At 47.8% G+C, this 16,068-nt stretch overlaps 3 protein-coding genes across 15 annotated transcripts; 2 read left to right on the top strand and 1 right to left on the bottom strand.

The window, feature by feature from the left end:
• Window positions 1–1,913: 1,913 nt before the first annotated feature.
• On the top strand, window positions 1,914–6,143 carry LOC125510406 (uncharacterized). Of its 13 annotated transcripts, XR_015607966.1 has the most exons (9): window positions 1,914–2,092; window positions 2,789–2,984; window positions 3,452–3,506; window positions 3,642–3,696; window positions 3,802–3,824; window positions 3,905–4,344; window positions 4,468–4,749; window positions 5,308–5,564; window positions 5,825–6,143. XR_015607966.1 is itself a non-coding variant. In XM_087527598.1 (8 exons), the coding sequence occupies exons 1-5, from the start codon at window positions 1,995–1,997 to the stop codon at window positions 3,821–3,823; spliced, it is 333 nt and encodes a 110-aa protein (XP_087383724.1). In that variant the 5' UTR covers window positions 1,914–1,994; the 3' UTR covers window position 3,824; window positions 3,905–4,015; window positions 4,192–4,344; window positions 4,468–5,301. The 13 variants fall into 13 exon arrangements, 5 of the variants coding, with proteins under 5 accessions (XP_087383724.1, XP_087383726.1, XP_087383735.1 ...); XR_015607963.1 differs by having other exon boundaries at window positions 4,468–4,746; window positions 5,308–6,143; XR_015607962.1 differs by having other exon boundaries at window positions 5,308–6,143.
• A 1,038-nt stretch (window positions 6,144–7,181) lies between these two features.
• Window positions 7,182–11,456, top strand: SIR (sulfite reductase). Its single transcript, XM_048695131.2, has 8 exons — window positions 7,182–7,491; window positions 7,978–8,760; window positions 8,859–9,155; window positions 9,368–9,565; window positions 9,895–10,029; window positions 10,141–10,257; window positions 10,387–10,545; window positions 11,064–11,456. Exons 1-8 carry the CDS (start codon window positions 7,333–7,335, stop codon window positions 11,121–11,123), a joined length of 1,908 nt encoding a protein of 635 aa, XP_048551088.1. The 5' UTR covers window positions 7,182–7,332; the 3' UTR covers window positions 11,124–11,456.
• A 1,438-nt stretch (window positions 11,457–12,894) lies between these two features.
• On the bottom strand, window positions 12,895–14,321 carry LOC147992065 (uncharacterized). Its single transcript, XM_087527594.1, has one exon. The coding sequence runs from the start codon at window positions 14,046–14,048 to the stop codon at window positions 13,209–13,211; it is 840 nt and encodes a 279-aa protein (XP_087383720.1). The 5' UTR covers window positions 14,049–14,321; the 3' UTR covers window positions 12,895–13,208.
• Window positions 14,322–16,068: the final 1,747 nt, after the last annotated feature.

Raw genomic sequence — 16,068 nt, 5'->3', positions numbered from 1 at the left:
TTTTTTTAACCACTAAATCCTCGGAAAAATAAATCCTCCTCGCGAATTCTCCGGACGCGGCCGCGCGGAACTTTTCGCTCGTTGGCAGAGTTTCGTCCGCCTGTGGTAATTGCTACAGGTACTTTCGGTGTTGGTTAGTTTTTATATTGACGGTTAGATCTAATCAAATGGGTCTAATCGTGTGGTGGTAATTCTTTTTCACTGTTCTGTGTACATGTGGTGGGATGCGTTTAACGAAGAATATGTTTGCTTGTTTAATAGTAGTAGAGAAGAGACTACTCCTACAAGTCTATAAATGAAGATACAGAGACGAGTGTCTCCTCCAAATCGACCTACTCGTAACATCTTTCAGCTCGAGCTTGCACTCCAGGCCCGTGCAAACTTCTCCACTCCGCCACCTTTCTGGTTTGTAAGTGGAAGTAGGAACATGAGGGTGAGAAGTAGTACTTGAGCGGCATCGATGTATGCATGGATGGTGCTTGCGCGGAGAAAATACTTAGAAATGGGATGCATAGGGAATTTAAGTTAATCTTGAGGATGTTTGCGCGGTGGCATCGCGATGGCTCAGGAGAGACCGCCATTATGGCCGGCGCATGAATGCCGCCACTTGTAGAGTTCGTGCCTGTCAAGACGTAGCGACAAAGTGCATGAATTCTGCCTTTGTAGTGACTTCGATTTTTAGGGAGCTGCCGGCTCATCTTCTCGGCAGTCTCTGCTTGAGCATCAGCAGATTCGTTAGAGAAACCAACTGTTTTTTTAATGCTACGTAGAATGTGTGTGCCTTTTGCGCGCAAATGTAGTGCAGGTTTAAATTTTCCTTTTCACATTGATTCCAAATTCATGTGTATCTTTGGACGCAAATGTAATGCAGGTTTGAGAAACCAACTACTCCCTCCTTTTCGGTTTATAAGGCCCAGTTCAAAAATCTCACCAACCAAGATAGATGATGAGTGGTGGAATATTTTTATAGTTTGCAAAAGCACCCAATTAATGATCTTGTTTTCCTCAAAAAATTATGTTACGAATGCATTAATTGCAATGCATGCATGCATTGGTCAGTTTTCTCTTAATACTTGCATGCAATGATTTAATACACCTTAAAGTCTGAACATGTGATGGGAAACAACCAAATTAAGCCTTACAAAATTGAAAAACTAAAATTTTGAGATAAGCCCTATCTACCACCACTATAAAAGGACGAGAGGGCGAAGAACCGAGTCATCTCATCCATTAAAGCATATGATCTGATGGTCTAAATCACTCCAACACATCAAACGTGTTTTACACTTTAATTACCCACCCTGCCACTCCTAAACTCCTCCACCTCTTCTGAGAAAAACTGCTTAGACTGATCGCACGCACGCCGCGCACCACTTCCTCCTCGCACGTTCGCATGCACAAGAGCGCTCCATCCCCAACCTCCCTCCTCTCCCGATCGGCGCCTCACCTTCCCGTCCCCGCATCCCCGGTGCCAAGCCGCCCTCCCTGCACCCGCATCGCCGCCCCTAGCATGCCGTCCGCTCCGCACGCATACCACCGATGACCCTGACCGTCGTGAACCCGATCTGGCCGGGCATCCAGGGGAACACCGGCAGTGAGGTCCTGGAGGGGGGCAGCTTCTTCCTCCCGTCGCTCTCCCACCGCTCCTTCCCGGCGCCCACCCACGCCTGGTCCAGCCGCATCTGGGCGCGCACCGGCTGCGCGATAGGCGACTGCGGCGGGCGGCTCCAGTTCTCCACCGCAGGTCTCCCTCCACCACGGCGGCAACGAGCAATCGTCCTACGGGGTGAGCGTGGTGGACGGCTTCAACGTGGGCCTCTCCGTGACCCCGCACAAGGGCCGCGACAACTGCCCCGTCTTGGCCTGCTGCAAGGACCTGACCCAGAGCTGCCCGGGCGAGCTGCCTGTGCGTACATGATGTTCATCCTTGGCTTGTCACACACGCAATCTTCTCGGCTTAATTCCATCTCTTCCCCAATTGGAAACAAATCAGCATGAGACTCAGCCTTGCCAAGGTCGAGAACGCCTCACAGATATGTATGAGGACGTCTAATCGAGATTTCCGGCTGCAGGGCGCAATTAGTGGAAGAAGGTATTACGATTTTCCAGATTGTGATTAATTGCTTCTCAACTCAATTCCCCTCTTCTATAGTCTTGTGAGATCGTTCATTCATTCATAAAGATCATCCTCATACATATCTCTTTCTCACTCTGATTTCATGTTTTGATTGGGATTCGAAAAGAGGAACTGAGATGTATGTTCGTGACTTGTAAGCAGCAACAAAATTTAGCAATTTATATTTTTCTAGCCATCCAAATATCTTGCTCCATACCTTTCTTAGAATTTTTTATTTGCTCAGCAGTGTTCTTAATTACTTGTACCCTATATATTTGTGTGCTAATTAGCAAGATTGTTAGTATATCCATCTGGTAATGAGAATGAAAACTGGCATATGACTTGACTGAGGCCTCGAAAGGAGCATAAACAATTTGTTAGAATACAGACGAGTACTTCTACTGCTAGGAATTCAGAACAACTAGCTTAGTTACTGCTGAGGAACAACCTAATGAAAAATTATAGGATGACAATATATTGAGTAAGCATGAAACTGTTACTTATTCACCTAATAAAAAACATGCCAATTGACTGCAACTTTTACTGTGAATGTTTATGAACCCACTTTTCTGAATAACTAAGATGATAAGGCAACAAAATTATAGTGTATCAAGTATTTATTTGCAACTGAAATAGAAAAACAGCATATGTTTATGTGGCCTTAGGGGTTAGGGCCCCTTTTTGTTGTCTTTCCCCAGGCCCCTAAATTCTCAGGACCAGCCCTGGCTCCAAGTCCGTGGCCAACCTGGTTACCACTGTCCGGATGTTCAAGGTGGTCGTCCCAAGAGCTCTAAGGTGTGGCCGCCACACCATCGGCTGATCCACAACGGCCAAATCTTGTAGAATGAGAACATCCTAGCCCGATACGGTGCGTGCTTTCTTATTATGCCATGACCAGTTTGATCAGTCATGCGCATGAGCTTTTCTATGAGGCCACGCTATTTGAAATTTCAAAAAGAGCATGTCTTGTTTGTTATACTACATTTCTAGGCATCCGTACAACCTGGAGGAGCTTTGTCTTTCTGTACCGAAACATCTATGGTGTGCTTTTGTCTAAATTCCGTTAACATGTAGAGCAATGGTCGGCCCTGCATTAGCATATGTAAGGAATTTTAGATGGTAATACTTTTACCACACAGACAACCTGAAATTCAATGGCTAATAATCGACTAATATCATGCGAGGTTCTAATATGTCAATGACTAATATACTCTAGAGAACTTATGTCCATGAGTATCCATCAGTATTTCCAGTGTATTGCTAAATTTTCTCAGTGTGGACTTGCCACTTTTTACCTTCAAGATCCCTGTAATTTTTTAAGATGACTTTTGTCAGTTAACTGGAGATGTTCCGTCATTCAAACATGTTGATGGCCAAGCAAAATATTCAGGTATACTGGAAACATCCGTAGCTATACGCATATACCTTAGTGGCACACTTTACTGTAGTAGTATGTTTATATGCAAAAGAATTAAAAGCTGATATACCCAGGCTATCCTAATTCATGCATGTTTGTGCCTTCCAGGTGATGTGCCCAACATGCTTCTGCACGAGAGTTTGCTATGGGAAGTAAGCATGAGGTGTGCCTGCTGGTTATGCAAAAAAATAGATGTGTCTAACAATTGCATTCTACTTTTGTGGTAAAGCCTGAATAAGTCTTTGTTGTATACTCTAAACACTTACAGCAAGATGAAGCTGGCACAGTGAGGTATTTGAACAAGATTCATAAGGATCGTCTACTACTCATGCAAGAGCAAGTCAACATCCATCTCACTTGCATGCCTGTAGGCTAGAGACGGGTCACATTTGGTCGCACATGGGAGTTGTTCTTGTGAACGTGGGTGATGAGATTGACACAAAGCTGCCGAGGAAGGAGCGGGTGACATTTGTTTCTAAAGGGTATCGAGTTTCATATGTTTTTATCTCCTTTGTTATTCTGATTACGAGTCGCATTACCAATCATTCAACAATTATAGTTTGATATTTTAGTTCCATCTCAATCATTCATTTATGCCTGATCAGCCATGAACGTGCAACTACATTAAAGTTTGCATTAAAATTTTGTTTGCAAATAGAGGTCAGCGAAGCCTTTTCTTGGCCCAGACAGACCTGCACCGCCTGCCCACCCGACAGGAGCTATAACTATTCTACATATTTAGGAGACATTTAATACTGTGTGCGGCGTGCAGGCTATTCATTTAGGCCAGATTTTGGCCAGATTTCAAAAGGTATATATTTTGGCCAGATTTTTTTTACACTGAGAGGCTTAAATTCTCTGGATATATCTCACTTTGGGGTTTGTATTTTGCTATCCTCAACCATGATAATTAATGGTATATTCTGTGGCATAGAGATTATGCCTCATGTATGTAGTGACGCAAAGGACCCGTGTACACGCGTCACATAGAGGAGGCGGCTGATAGCAGGCAAGCGTTTCCCAAATATCATATTATAGTACTAGCTTTCTAGAATTAAATGGAACTACATATTGTTTTCAACTTCTAAGCAATGTATTTATATGCCTATTTGACAAATTCCCCTTTAATCTGAATCACAAGAAACAGAGAGTATACAGAGAGTGCGTGGGAGAACTTTACGTGCCATCATGAGGAAAGAGGGAACAACCTACGGTAGTATGTTATACTGACCAGTCTAAATTGTAGTTCTATTTTCTTTTTCAACCAGATTTTTTTTCTTAGGATCAATATATGTTGTATACTGAAATCATGTTGTATTAAGAAGTATCATGACAAAATTATCTTCTCTAATTACTTGTTATGTTTGACAATGGGAGGTTGGGGGATTAATTAGTAGATTCAATGTTCTTATTTTACAAACTATCGGAGACCTAATGGATGGAACATATATATATTATTGTATTTACGCAGCAACATGACTCCACCCTCTGCTGTTCTATTTTAAAAATACATCTTAAGTGATAATTAATTTGTTGTCCCGCAAAGCAATTTTACGGGCCCGGTTGAGTCATTTTGCAAGTTTTTGTTTGAAATTCTACCGGCGCTGCAAGTTTATGTCTTAATAGTGCAATTAACTCTTTTTTTATGCCTGATGTATAAGTACAAATTTGTTATATTTTAATATTTCATGATTTTGACAACCTGAGCAACCATCATTGGTATCCACTTTCAAGAATTACTAGCATTGGTACCTGATGCTTCATCTTGTTGCAGTGCTGATTCTATATCTCGAGCAAAGCAGATTCTTACCTTGATACCTGCAAGAGCAAGAGAAGCATACAACCATAGCTAGGTAATCGTGTCATTCACAGATCATTGGTGACAGAGGCATATTTTCTTTAAAGGTGCCTCTGTTTCATAACATGTCTGATTATGTGTCGCGGGATTATATATTGGGGGCACTAGCTAGCAAAACAGTAATTCTTGTAACCCATCAAGTCGGGTTCATACCAGCTGCTGACTTCATACTGGTAATAACATTATCCTTACAATCGAAGCACCACTTTTTAGAGGCTAATGCACATGGTATATATGCTGTTTCAAATTTATCAGCATGTTAAGTTGTTCAATTCGATGTGTTGTTTATGCATGTTTCCTGATGAGAATAATGCAACAGATTCTGCATGAAAGTTTTGCCATCTTTTGTAATATTTCTCATTGGAATGTTCATGGGATAATGGGCCCTTGGTCTCTCATTTGTGCTTTATTTTTCTCATGGCACATACTCAAGGATGGTCATATCGCCCAAGATGGAAAATATGAGGATCTTCTCCAAGCTGGAACTGAGCTCAATGCACCAAGAACAAAATCAATTGAAGCAACACTTCGTGTATAATGTATTGTGAACCTTGGATTGAGCTCATGTGTGTGGTTTATGTATTGTGAGCCTTGGATTGAGGTCATGTGTGAGGCTAATGTATTGTGAGCCTTTTACTTTGTAATATGTGATAATGATGTGACAGGCTCATGGATTGTGGACACCAAATTTATGTGGCAATTCTGTAATGTGGAGTACCCATGATGACATGACAATGCCTAAATGATGCCAATTTTCTATCTAATATACTACTGATAATTATGGGGAAGTTTTACATAGATTTGAAAATACATTTAAATTTAATTCATTCCATTTTTTGTCAAATTTTGACAAAAAATGAAAATTTTCAGAACAATTTGAAATTTCTGTAAAATCAAAAATAATTGTGTATTTTTGGCTCTATGCATATGATGCTACTTGAAAATATTTTCTTGATTTGTAATATTTTTTAGTGCAACCAAACCATCTTTCTATGTATGTTATTCTCACATATATTTATATATTAAAATTAGTTGAGACGTGCGTTGCACGTGCAAGCTTACTAGTAAACCAAAAAGGATGGAATAGTACTACTAGCAGTGTACATGCATGAGCGGCTCTATCGGAGACCAGGAGCCGCTGGCTGTGGCTGGCGCTAAAAACAGAGGCGGCCACACGGGACGGGCCACAGCACAGAGCGCGAGATTCTGGGCCGGGGAGACAAGATGGTCCCTGATCTCATCTCTGACCTCACATCGTGCGGCTGCGGCTGCTACGAGCCTTCACGGCACGGCAGTGGTGGGAGGGAGGGGCGAATCGCGAATCGTGCTTTTTTTGCCGAAAAAGACGTCCAGGTTCGACGTACCCATACGAACCGGGGTCAATCCAGCGCCCCACCCGTCGCACCAGCTCCGCATCTCGGCCGCCTCCCTCCGAATAAACAAACCCAGCGCTCGGCGGCCACGGGCGAAAATCTCACCAGTCACGGACAGGTGGGGTCACGACCTACGAGACCCACTTGTCACTCGACGGCCCGGACGTGTGGCCGCCACGGACAGGCGTCAGGCGTGATGCTCGCCGCCAGTGGCCGCAGCTGATCCCGTCTTCCCCTCCCGACCCGCCTGAGCCCCGTGCATGCACCGGCATCCCGTCGGCCCACCTGTCAGTGCGTGCCTACTTTGCATAACTTGTCCGGTCTACGGTGCGCGGCGTGCACGGGAGCACATTTCCCATTACTTGTCCTGCGTGGGCCAGGGCGGGCGCGGCCTCCCCCATAAAGCCCCCGCGGCCCGCCGTGTCGTCTCGGCCCCTCGACCGACCCAAGCGCCCCGCCCCGCAGCAACAAAAAAATCTACTCTACATCACTCACGCTCGCCGCCCGCATCTCTCTAGGCTCCGACCGCCCGCATCTCTCTAGGCTCCGACCGCTCGCACCTCCGGCGATGTCGGCGGCGGTGGGCGGCGCCGAGTTCCACGGCTTCGGTGGCGCGGCGCAGCTCCCGCGGTCCCGGATGCTCGGCAGGCCCGTCAGGGTGGCGCCGCCAGGGGCGACACCCGCCGGCAGCGGGCCCTCGGCGGCCAGCATTCGCGCCGTCTCCACGGTGAGTTCTGCGGTGTGGTGGGACGACGGGTGCCTTCGGGCTTAGGGTTTATTCGTTTCTGCGGGGTTGATTCTCCGGTTCGGGCGTAGGGAATGGAATCAGTTTTTTTGGGAACATTTTAAGTCTAGTGAAATTGATGGGCCTTTTAAAAAAATTGATGCGATTAGATGTCGGTATAATAGTAATATGTTTAACCTGCGGATTTGGGTGTGAGAACAAATCAGTCCCCCTGCACAGTGTTAATTTCAATTCCCATCGCCCAGGAACACTGACTGACTGCCTCTGTCATTGATTGGAAATAAATCCATTTTAAAACCGTCTACATATAAAATGGTTTGCCCTGGTCATATACCCCTGGAATGTTGATTAGAACATAAGTTTGTGTTATACAGATATAGTTGTTCCGTAGAAAATACTATATATAATATATACACTACTACTGTTATCTGATGCTCTGAATTCTGAAACATTTTTACGTCCGTGCAGCCTCTGAAGAAGGATGCAAAAGAAGTTAAGCGAAGCAAGGTGGAGATAATCAAGGAGAAGAGCAATTTCCTTCGGTACCCGCTGAACGAGGAGCTGGTCTCAGAGGCTCCCAATGTCAACGAGACTGCTGTCCAGCTCATCAAGTTCCACGGAAGCTACCAGCAGAGCGACCGGGAAGTTCGTGGGCAGAAGAACTACTCGTTCATGCTCCGGACAAAGAATCCTTCCGGAAAAGTTCCGAACCAGACTTACTTGGCCATGGATACACTGGCCGATGAGTTCGGGATCGGAACGCTCCGTCTGACAACCAGGCAAACATTTCAGCTGCACGGCGTTCTTAAGAAGAACTTGAAGCATGTCATCAGCACTGTGATAAAGAATATGGGATCAACCTTAGGTGCCTGTGGAGACCTCAACAGGAATGTGCTTGCGCCTGCGGCGCCATATGTGAGAAAGGATATCCTTTTTGCCCAAGAAACTGCTGAGAATATTGCGGCACTTCTTGCGCCACAGTCGGGGGCTTATTATGATCTGTGGGTGGATGGAGAGAAGATAATGTCAGCGGAAGAGCCTCCTGAGGTCACCAAAGCCCGGAATGACAACTCACATGGAACAAACTTCCCTGATTCCCCTGAACCAATCTACGGGACCCAGTATCTGCCCAGGAAGTTCAAGATTGCGGTCACAGTTGCTGGTGATAACTCTGTTGATATTCTGACCAATGACATCGGTGTTGTTGTTGTTTCAGATAGTGCTGGGGAGCCTGTTGGCTTTAACCTCTATGTGAGTGCCCAAGAAACTTCTGCTCCATCTTGTACTGCATTTGGCAATGCCTGCCTTTTTGATTTATCCCTTGACATTTGGCTATCCCTATTTTTCAGGTTGGAGGTGGCATGGGAAGGACACACCGAATAGAAACCACATTCCCTCGTCTGGCTGATCCACTTGGATATGTTCCTAAGGAGGATATATTATATGCTATAAAGGCAATCGTTGTCACTCAGAGGGAGAATGGAAGAAGAGACGATCGCAGGTATAGCAGAATGAAGTATCTGCTTGACAGCTGGGGTATTGACAAGTTCCGGGCTGAGGTTGAAAAATACTATGGAAAGAAGTTTGAAGATTTTCATCCATTGCCAGAATGGCAATTCAACAGCTACCTTGGCTGGCAGGAACAGGTAATTCCATCACACTGTATTTTAGTCAGGAGTGCATAGAAAATATGAGAAGAAATAGCATATCTTGTTTAGGGGGGGTTTGCTGATAGTTTTTCAAATGTTCCCACTTTTCATAATTTGTAATTTAGTTTATTTCTCGAACATTTATATATCAATTGGTTATTTCTTGAACTCAGAGTTCCTTTTTTCCTTCTCTTTATTGTCTATTGCAGGGCGATGGTAAATTATTCTATGGAGTGCATGTTGATAACGGTCGTCTTGGGGGGCAAGCAAAGAAAACTCTGCGAGAGATAATTGAGAAGTATAGCTTGGATGTTAGTATTACTCCAAACCAGAATCTTATCTTATGTGGGGTTGATCAGGCATGGAGAGAACCCATAACTGCAGCTCTTGCTCAAGCTGGCCTGTTGGTAAGATTACTTTTGTCCATTGCATACCCCTCTCCCTGTAATCTGGAGTATACATTTTTTTAGTTGATATTAGGCCCCTTAAATTATTCTATCTTGAAATTCTCCTTGCTGCATCTGCTGTTCCAATTGATAATGTTGATCTTACTGTTACTCTTCCCTATATACTGATTCTTTCTTCTCAGTTTGAAAATTTGAAAGAAACTGCATGGTTGGTTACTAAAATAAGAAATAAAATTAATATTCCTAGGCTTCCCTATATATTGTCTGCAGTGCAAGTAAGCAGTGAGCTCCTTTTCTCCCCACTAAAAGTTGTGTATTCATGTATGTAGGAACCAAAGGACGTTGATCTCCTGAACATAACCTCCATGGCATGCCCTGCCTTACCTCTGTGCCCTCTAGCACAAACAGAAGCTGAGCGAGGGATCCTACCGATACTTAAACGAATTAGAGCAGTTTTTGACAAGGTATTCATCTGCCAACCTGTCAAAAATCATCTGAACGCTTGAGAATATGCCGTGCATAGTTTGTACCTGTCCTGTCACTCAAGAATTGAGACAATGCTGCCCACTAAACAGGTTGGCATCAAGGATGAGGAGTCTGTAGTGGTGAGGATAACTGGCTGCCCCAATGGATGCGCCAGACCATACATGGCAGAGGTTGGCTTTGTTGGTGATGGCCCAAACAGTTACCAGGTAAAACAATGCTGAAATATTCGGTCATCGTTTCTGCAACAAATCTTGCTTCCTTTTCTGTGCGTATTTCTAACTGGGTTTCTATATTTTATTTAATCTCAATCAACATTTTCTTTATTCCGATTGTAGATTTGGCTTGGAGGAACACCAAACCAGACCACGTTGGCAGAAACGTTTATGAACAAAGTGAAGCTACAAGATATCGAGAAGGTTTTGGAACCACTGTTCTCCTACTGGAATAGCACACGCCAGGAAGGCGAATCTTTTGGGAGCTTCACAAACCGAATGGTGAGTGGATTATATGCTTTCATCCAATACTATTGCAGTTTAGTTATTTGGGAAGGAACCTTTTGGACCTTCAGAGAGAAATGGCCATTTATTTTTGACGAAAAACACCGAGTGCTGATATCTGTTAATTAAGAGAAGAGCCGAGGCGGCTGAAGTACAGTATACTGGGGCACGAACCTTAGTGAAACATGTACAGCTCACCTAAGTTGGCAAAATCTTTAGTCTGGTGGGGGCCACATTGCTCCTACCAAGCCGGCGTCCTTCCACGGGTGTAGTTCTTCTGTTATCAGACAGAAATGGCCCATTTATAAGGTCCCAAGTGTTCTTCCCTGTTGTTCACCATGAGGTTGCGTAGTAGTTAGTACTACAAAACTAGCAAGATTGCTAAATTGTTGCTTTTCATTCATCAGTATAAGGGACAATTCGAACAACAAACAGAAACACTTGCGGCGCTGCTTTGTTTATGCAAGAAATACTTGGAATTTTACTCACTGTCCTATCTATGTGTTGCATTTCAGGGATTTGAGCAACTGAAGGAGGTGGTGAACAAGTGGGAGGGGTCAGCGTCAGCCGCATGAGAGCTGTCTTTGCTGGACACGTCCCAGCACCATTTTTTGCTGGGGTGAGAATCTGGTGGCGACCAAGTACTCTACGGATTATTTTTATATAAAAGCTAGGAGAGGAGGAGGAAACCTGTCAATTCCGTTGACAGGCGGACGATGAAGGAAGATCCGGGTCTGAAGAAGTTGCTCCTTTGTGTTTGTGTTGAGGTTTTTTTTTTGTGTGTACTTGTATGGATTACTCCGTTGGCCGCCCTGTTTAGCCTGAGAATAAATTCCTTGCAAAAAAAAAGAAATACCACTTGATAATAAATTTGTCCAAGGCAGCGGTGCTTTTGGTATTGTTCGGCACACTGGAAAGAATTTTTTTTTTAGAACAGGCACATTGGGAAGTTTTTTTTTTTTTTGAGGCAAGGCACACTGGGGAGTGGAATCAGGTTGTTGACGTTTGGGCCTTTTCTGCTCTAGATCTCTTTGTTGGTGGGCTTCATCAAACACCAGCCTGCCTCCTCGGTTCTTTCCTTCCTTTTCCGTGCGATTTGTCAGAGCCCACTTCCTCGGCTCCGTCGGGACAGTCGGACAGATGACGGGTAGAGCATGGCATTGCCGCTTGGCCCGCTGTATCCGAGCAGCGAGCAGTGCGCTCGAAAGCTGCGACGCGGGCGATAGGGCCGAGCCCGGCGAGCTCACCGTGCATGCCACTGCGCGCATGTCGGCGTGCGGGCGTCGCCCTTTTTACCATGCCACTGCCACTGCCGCTGCGTGCATGTCGGCATAATGCGAGCGTCGCCCTTTTCACCCGACTACGTGCGGGGGTCGAGAAACCGCGAGCTTCCAGCGAGCCGGTCGGGCCACCTCGGCTGCGGCCTCCCTGCTGCAAAGGCGCAAAAGCCGGCCCTGCCTCGGTGGCGGCAGAAAGCGCCGCAGCAAGCACGCCGGCCACGCACGAACGCATCGGGCTCGCCGCGCACGCCCCCACCCTTCCCGGCCACCAGCACGGCAGCACCAGATCCGCCGCGATCTCCCCGTACAGGTACACTGCACAAGGAGAGACGTTCCAGCGCAAAGGCCAGGCAGCACAGTCCTAGTATACCAGTATTGTACAGTACACCGTCGCACCGTGGTTGGCAGCGGCGTGCGCCCCGCCGTGCTCTGCTAAAATAATCGGGGGCGGGGGACGCGGGCACCGGGGTGGCGACAACGGCGAGCGGCCGACAGGCGGCGGGCGCCGCTGGTGCGATGGTGGGCATGCAGTGGGCACGCACCCCGACGTCGCTGGACGCTACCCTACAGTGGCCAGTGGGCGCGCGCGCGCGCACGGCGGAGGAGGGGGAGTGGCGCGAAAAAGGTGGCGGGCGGCCCCGGCCCCGGCCCCGGCCCGCGTGCCGCTGCCGTCCCCGGCCACGGCCACGCCCCCACACACGCCGCTGTCTACACGGTCTCCTCCCATGAGTCCCTACAGCTCGGCGCATTTGTTCGATTAGACGTTGCTCGTGTGCATAGCAGCCGGTGCTCGCCGATCGGCAGTTCACCACGGGCATTGAATACGCAGGCACGGATCGGCCCGTTGACGTTAGTAGTACGCCGGACGTGCCTTGGGCGTGCAATGCAGAGCGGTTGAGCCGAGTTATTGAACTGGGCGAATGCGGATGAGGAGCCATTGAATGCCCCGGCGAACCCATCGTGATGGACCATGCCATGCAACGAGGAAGAAGAAACGGCCATGGTCCATCCATGGATCGGATCGGATCCCCCAACATAAGTGGCAACTCCAGCTTTGCACAAGAAAGACCGGGGCGCAATCAATGTAGTACCAGGAAGGAAAAAGAGCAACAAAAACAAAATGCAGTTCGTTACAGAGATACCCTGGCTAGCTTAGCTTGGATTAGCTACAGTCCTCCACAAATCTACAGATTACAAGGGACATCAGACAAGGTACGCCAAAGAGCTGGGGCTAGTTTCTTCCCCGGAATACAAAATTCCAACCCGGGAAGAAGTTGCCAGCGGAATTACGTTCACCGTAACAGAACGGCTTCTAAATCTGGTTACTCCTAACTGTGACAATGGAGTACACTGATTACTTACTGAAGGGCTAGTGCAGTGTTACAGGAAGATGAAGCACTCCATGGACACCAGGGGGTTCTCCAGGGACTCCTTCCCCTCGCCCTCGCCGTCACCCGCCGCGGCGTCGCCGTCGCTGCCTTGGGGAGTACTCGTATCCTCCTGCTCCGGCGCCTGTGGCGTCGGTGGCGACGCACACTGCGTAGGAGGGCCGTGTAGATGTGGCTTTGCCGGCGCCGGTGGCTGGGGAGGCGCCTCCTGCGCACGCGGAGGCGTCGGCCTGGCGGGCACGGGCGGCTTCCGCTGCGCGCAGGAGGCCGAGCCGGCAGCGTCGCGGCGCTGGTCCTGCGCCCGCTTCGCCGCGGGCGACGGCGACCTGCGCCCGGGGTCGCGTCGGGGAGGCGGGGGCGAGGGGGACGCGCGGCCGCGCCCGCCGGGTGTGGCCGCGCCGTGGTCCCGGTCCCGCCTGGCGCGCCTGGGCTCGCCACCGGGCGCGGGCCTTCCCTGCCGGCACCTGGGCGGCTTCGACGACGGGGACCGCTCGGGCCCGGCCACCGTGGTCGCGGCCGACGACTCGGACGCGGCCTCCGACTTCTCCTCGACGGAGCGCGCGGGCCTGCCGACCCTGCCGCCGACACCACGGCCGTCCTTCGCCCTGGCGGTGCCGCCGTCCTTGGCCCTGGCCTTCTCCGCCGACGGCGCCACCACAGCGCCACCGGCGACACGCCTGGGCCTGGGCGGCGGCTTGACGCGCGGCGTCTCGGAGAGCACCTCCTTGACCTTCTCCTCCTCGGGCGGCGGCAGGTCGCGGGCCTCGACGGCCTTCCCCCCATCGGCCGCGCCCGGCGGCTCGCCGCGCTTCTTGCTGACGCAGCAGCCCATGCCTGCACCGTCCTCCTCGCTTCTACCTAGGCTTGTACTAGCAGAGCTTAGCTTAGCCAGCTAGGCGGCCATGGCTGGTCTGAAGGTGGTGAGCATGAGGAGGGACAGACAGGGGGGAGTGGGAGAGCGAGCGGAGAGGACAGTGAGAGTGGCTTTGGGTTTCCCTCCGTCGTGCTTTGATTTGTGCGAGCCGAGGAGGCCTTGGCTGTGGACCTGTGGTAGTGTGGTGGGAGACCGGGACTCAAAAGGGCTCAGCCACTGTGAGCTCCAATTAAGCTGTGTTTTTATCTGATAGTTGAGCTTAAAATACTGATCAGGGGCCATGTTCTTGCTCAGTGGAAAGTGGCGTTCACGACCTGTCCTTTTTTCTTTGCACGACCAAGTTTTGCCATGTTAGAGCATCTCTAGTGGCTTGTGCAAATGATGTCTATACCAAATTTAGACTACCACATGCTAAAAAACGTCTTCAATGGCTTGTCTATTGCGTCGTCTAAAATTTAGACAATGTCCAAACTAGCTACCCGTTGTCCACATTTGGACAACCAAGCCACAATGTCTAAACCAAAAATGTTGGCTCATGAGCTCAGCCATTCACCAATTCGGAGCAATTGGAGGACGTCGGCAGGGAGGCGGCCGCGCTGGCGCTGGACACGGAGGTCGTTGCGCCTGGACCGCCGCCTCATCAGGGTTGAACCTGTTGCTATTGTTTATTTCTCGTAAATTATATAGGGTGTTGCTAGTGTTGAACCTAAAATAATTTCGCGGCTGGTTTATTTTCTCCTTTATATGTATTGCGGATGAAAAAAATAAATGAGAACAACTCAGAAATGACCAACATAAGATTTTTAGAAAATATAGCTGCTATAAGATACTATTAAAATATATGAAAGAGAATATAGACATCATGTATATAGACAATCCGCTGGAAAACTTAGGTTGTCTAAAAGAAAATCCCATTGTGTATATGTAGATATAAACTATCAAATTTAGACAAGCCACTAGGGATGCTCTTACAATGTTTACAATTTGCACATTGTAACATGGCTGTGTCTGCAGGGTCCTTAGGTCCTTTTCGAGTCAAATATTTTCAAACAAAATGGAAATGAAGATTTGCATTTTGTTGCAAGGATTTTGCGGCAGTACACATGATTTGAGGAGTTTTGACGGGGCAACGCGCACGTGGATGATACAGGAACGAGATTTCACACGAGACAGGGTTTTACCGAGGTTCGAACTCCCTTATTCTAGGGGTAACACTGTTGCTCCTGCATGTGTTTGATCTCGTATGAACCATATACAATGTTGTCTCTAGCACTTATTTGTCCAACACTTGTGTACTCATTTGTCTATGGCCGAAGACATGTCTACATTCTGGGGTGTTTCGTCTCATGCCACAACTTGCCACACTTTATCACGCCTAAACTTAGGAAAATTTGATCAAGTTAGATGTGTGTTTGGTTCTAGTGACAACTAAGGCTAAATTTCGTGTTTTGACCCTTTTCTGAAACCTATTCGAGATTTGACCCTAGTTTGATTTTTTTTTTTAAATCTGACCCTTTTGCTACCGCCAGGGACCATGGTGGTAGGGTATAACAGCCTACCGCCAAGGTCCCTGGTGATAGGGTTGCATTCCCTACCGCCAAAAAACTCCTAAGTATTGAACACAGTGCGTGCTCGTGCCTACCGCCAAGCACCTTAGCGGTAGGGTTGTGCAGGCTATCGCCTGCCCGATTGGCGGTAGCAATGTTTCCTACCGCCAAAGTCTCTGGCGGTAGGCTGTTAGACTCTACCGCCATGGACTCTGGCGGTAGCAAAAGGGTCAGATCTCAAAAAAAATTCAAACTAGGTTAAATCTCGAATAGGTTTCAGAAAATGGTCAAAACACGAAAATTTGCCGACAACTAACACTAGAATCTTTTTATGAGTAGTAAGCCCCACATGTCATAGATACATATATAAAATGTGGCAAGATTCCCTATGAAAATCCAAAGTGTGGCGAAGAATTTGAGCACCTCAAGTA

Source organism: Triticum urartu, chromosome 1A (genome assembly GCF_056163025.1).
Source record: "Triticum urartu cultivar PI428250 chromosome 1A, HENAU_Tu73, whole genome shotgun sequence".
In the NCBI taxonomy this organism is placed as follows: Eukaryota; Viridiplantae; Streptophyta; class Magnoliopsida; order Poales; family Poaceae; genus Triticum; species Triticum urartu.
Note: the sequence above shows the minus strand (reverse complement) of the source record. Positions and strands in the feature narration are given on the sequence as shown.

Bases quoted from the DNA above. Each gene is read 5' to 3' on its own strand.
- LOC125510406 (XM_087527600.1), top strand. From the start codon at position 1,995: ATGAGACTCAGCCTTGCCAAGGTCGAGAACGCCTCACAGATATGTATG. The intron at 2,912-3,451 runs GTGTGGCCGCCA...GACTTTTGTCAG, and splicing joins GTCGTCCCAAGAGCTCTAAG to TTAACTGGAGATGTTCCGTC. The intron at 3,507-3,641 runs GTATACTGGAAA...TGTGCCTTCCAG, and splicing joins TGGCCAAGCAAAATATTCAG to GTGATGTGCCCAACATGCTT.
- LOC147992065 (XM_087527594.1), bottom strand. From the start codon at position 14,048: ATGGGCTGCTGCGTCAGCAAGAAGCGCGGCGAGCCGCCGGGCGCGGCC.
- SIR (XM_048695131.2), top strand. From the start codon at position 7,333: ATGTCGGCGGCGGTGGGCGGCGCCGAGTTCCACGGCTTCGGTGGCGCG. The intron at 8,761-8,858 runs GTGAGTGCCCAA...CCTATTTTTCAG, and splicing joins CTGTTGGCTTTAACCTCTAT to GTTGGAGGTGGCATGGGAAG. The intron at 9,566-9,894 runs GTAAGATTACTT...TCATGTATGTAG, and splicing joins TTGCTCAAGCTGGCCTGTTG to GAACCAAAGGACGTTGATCT.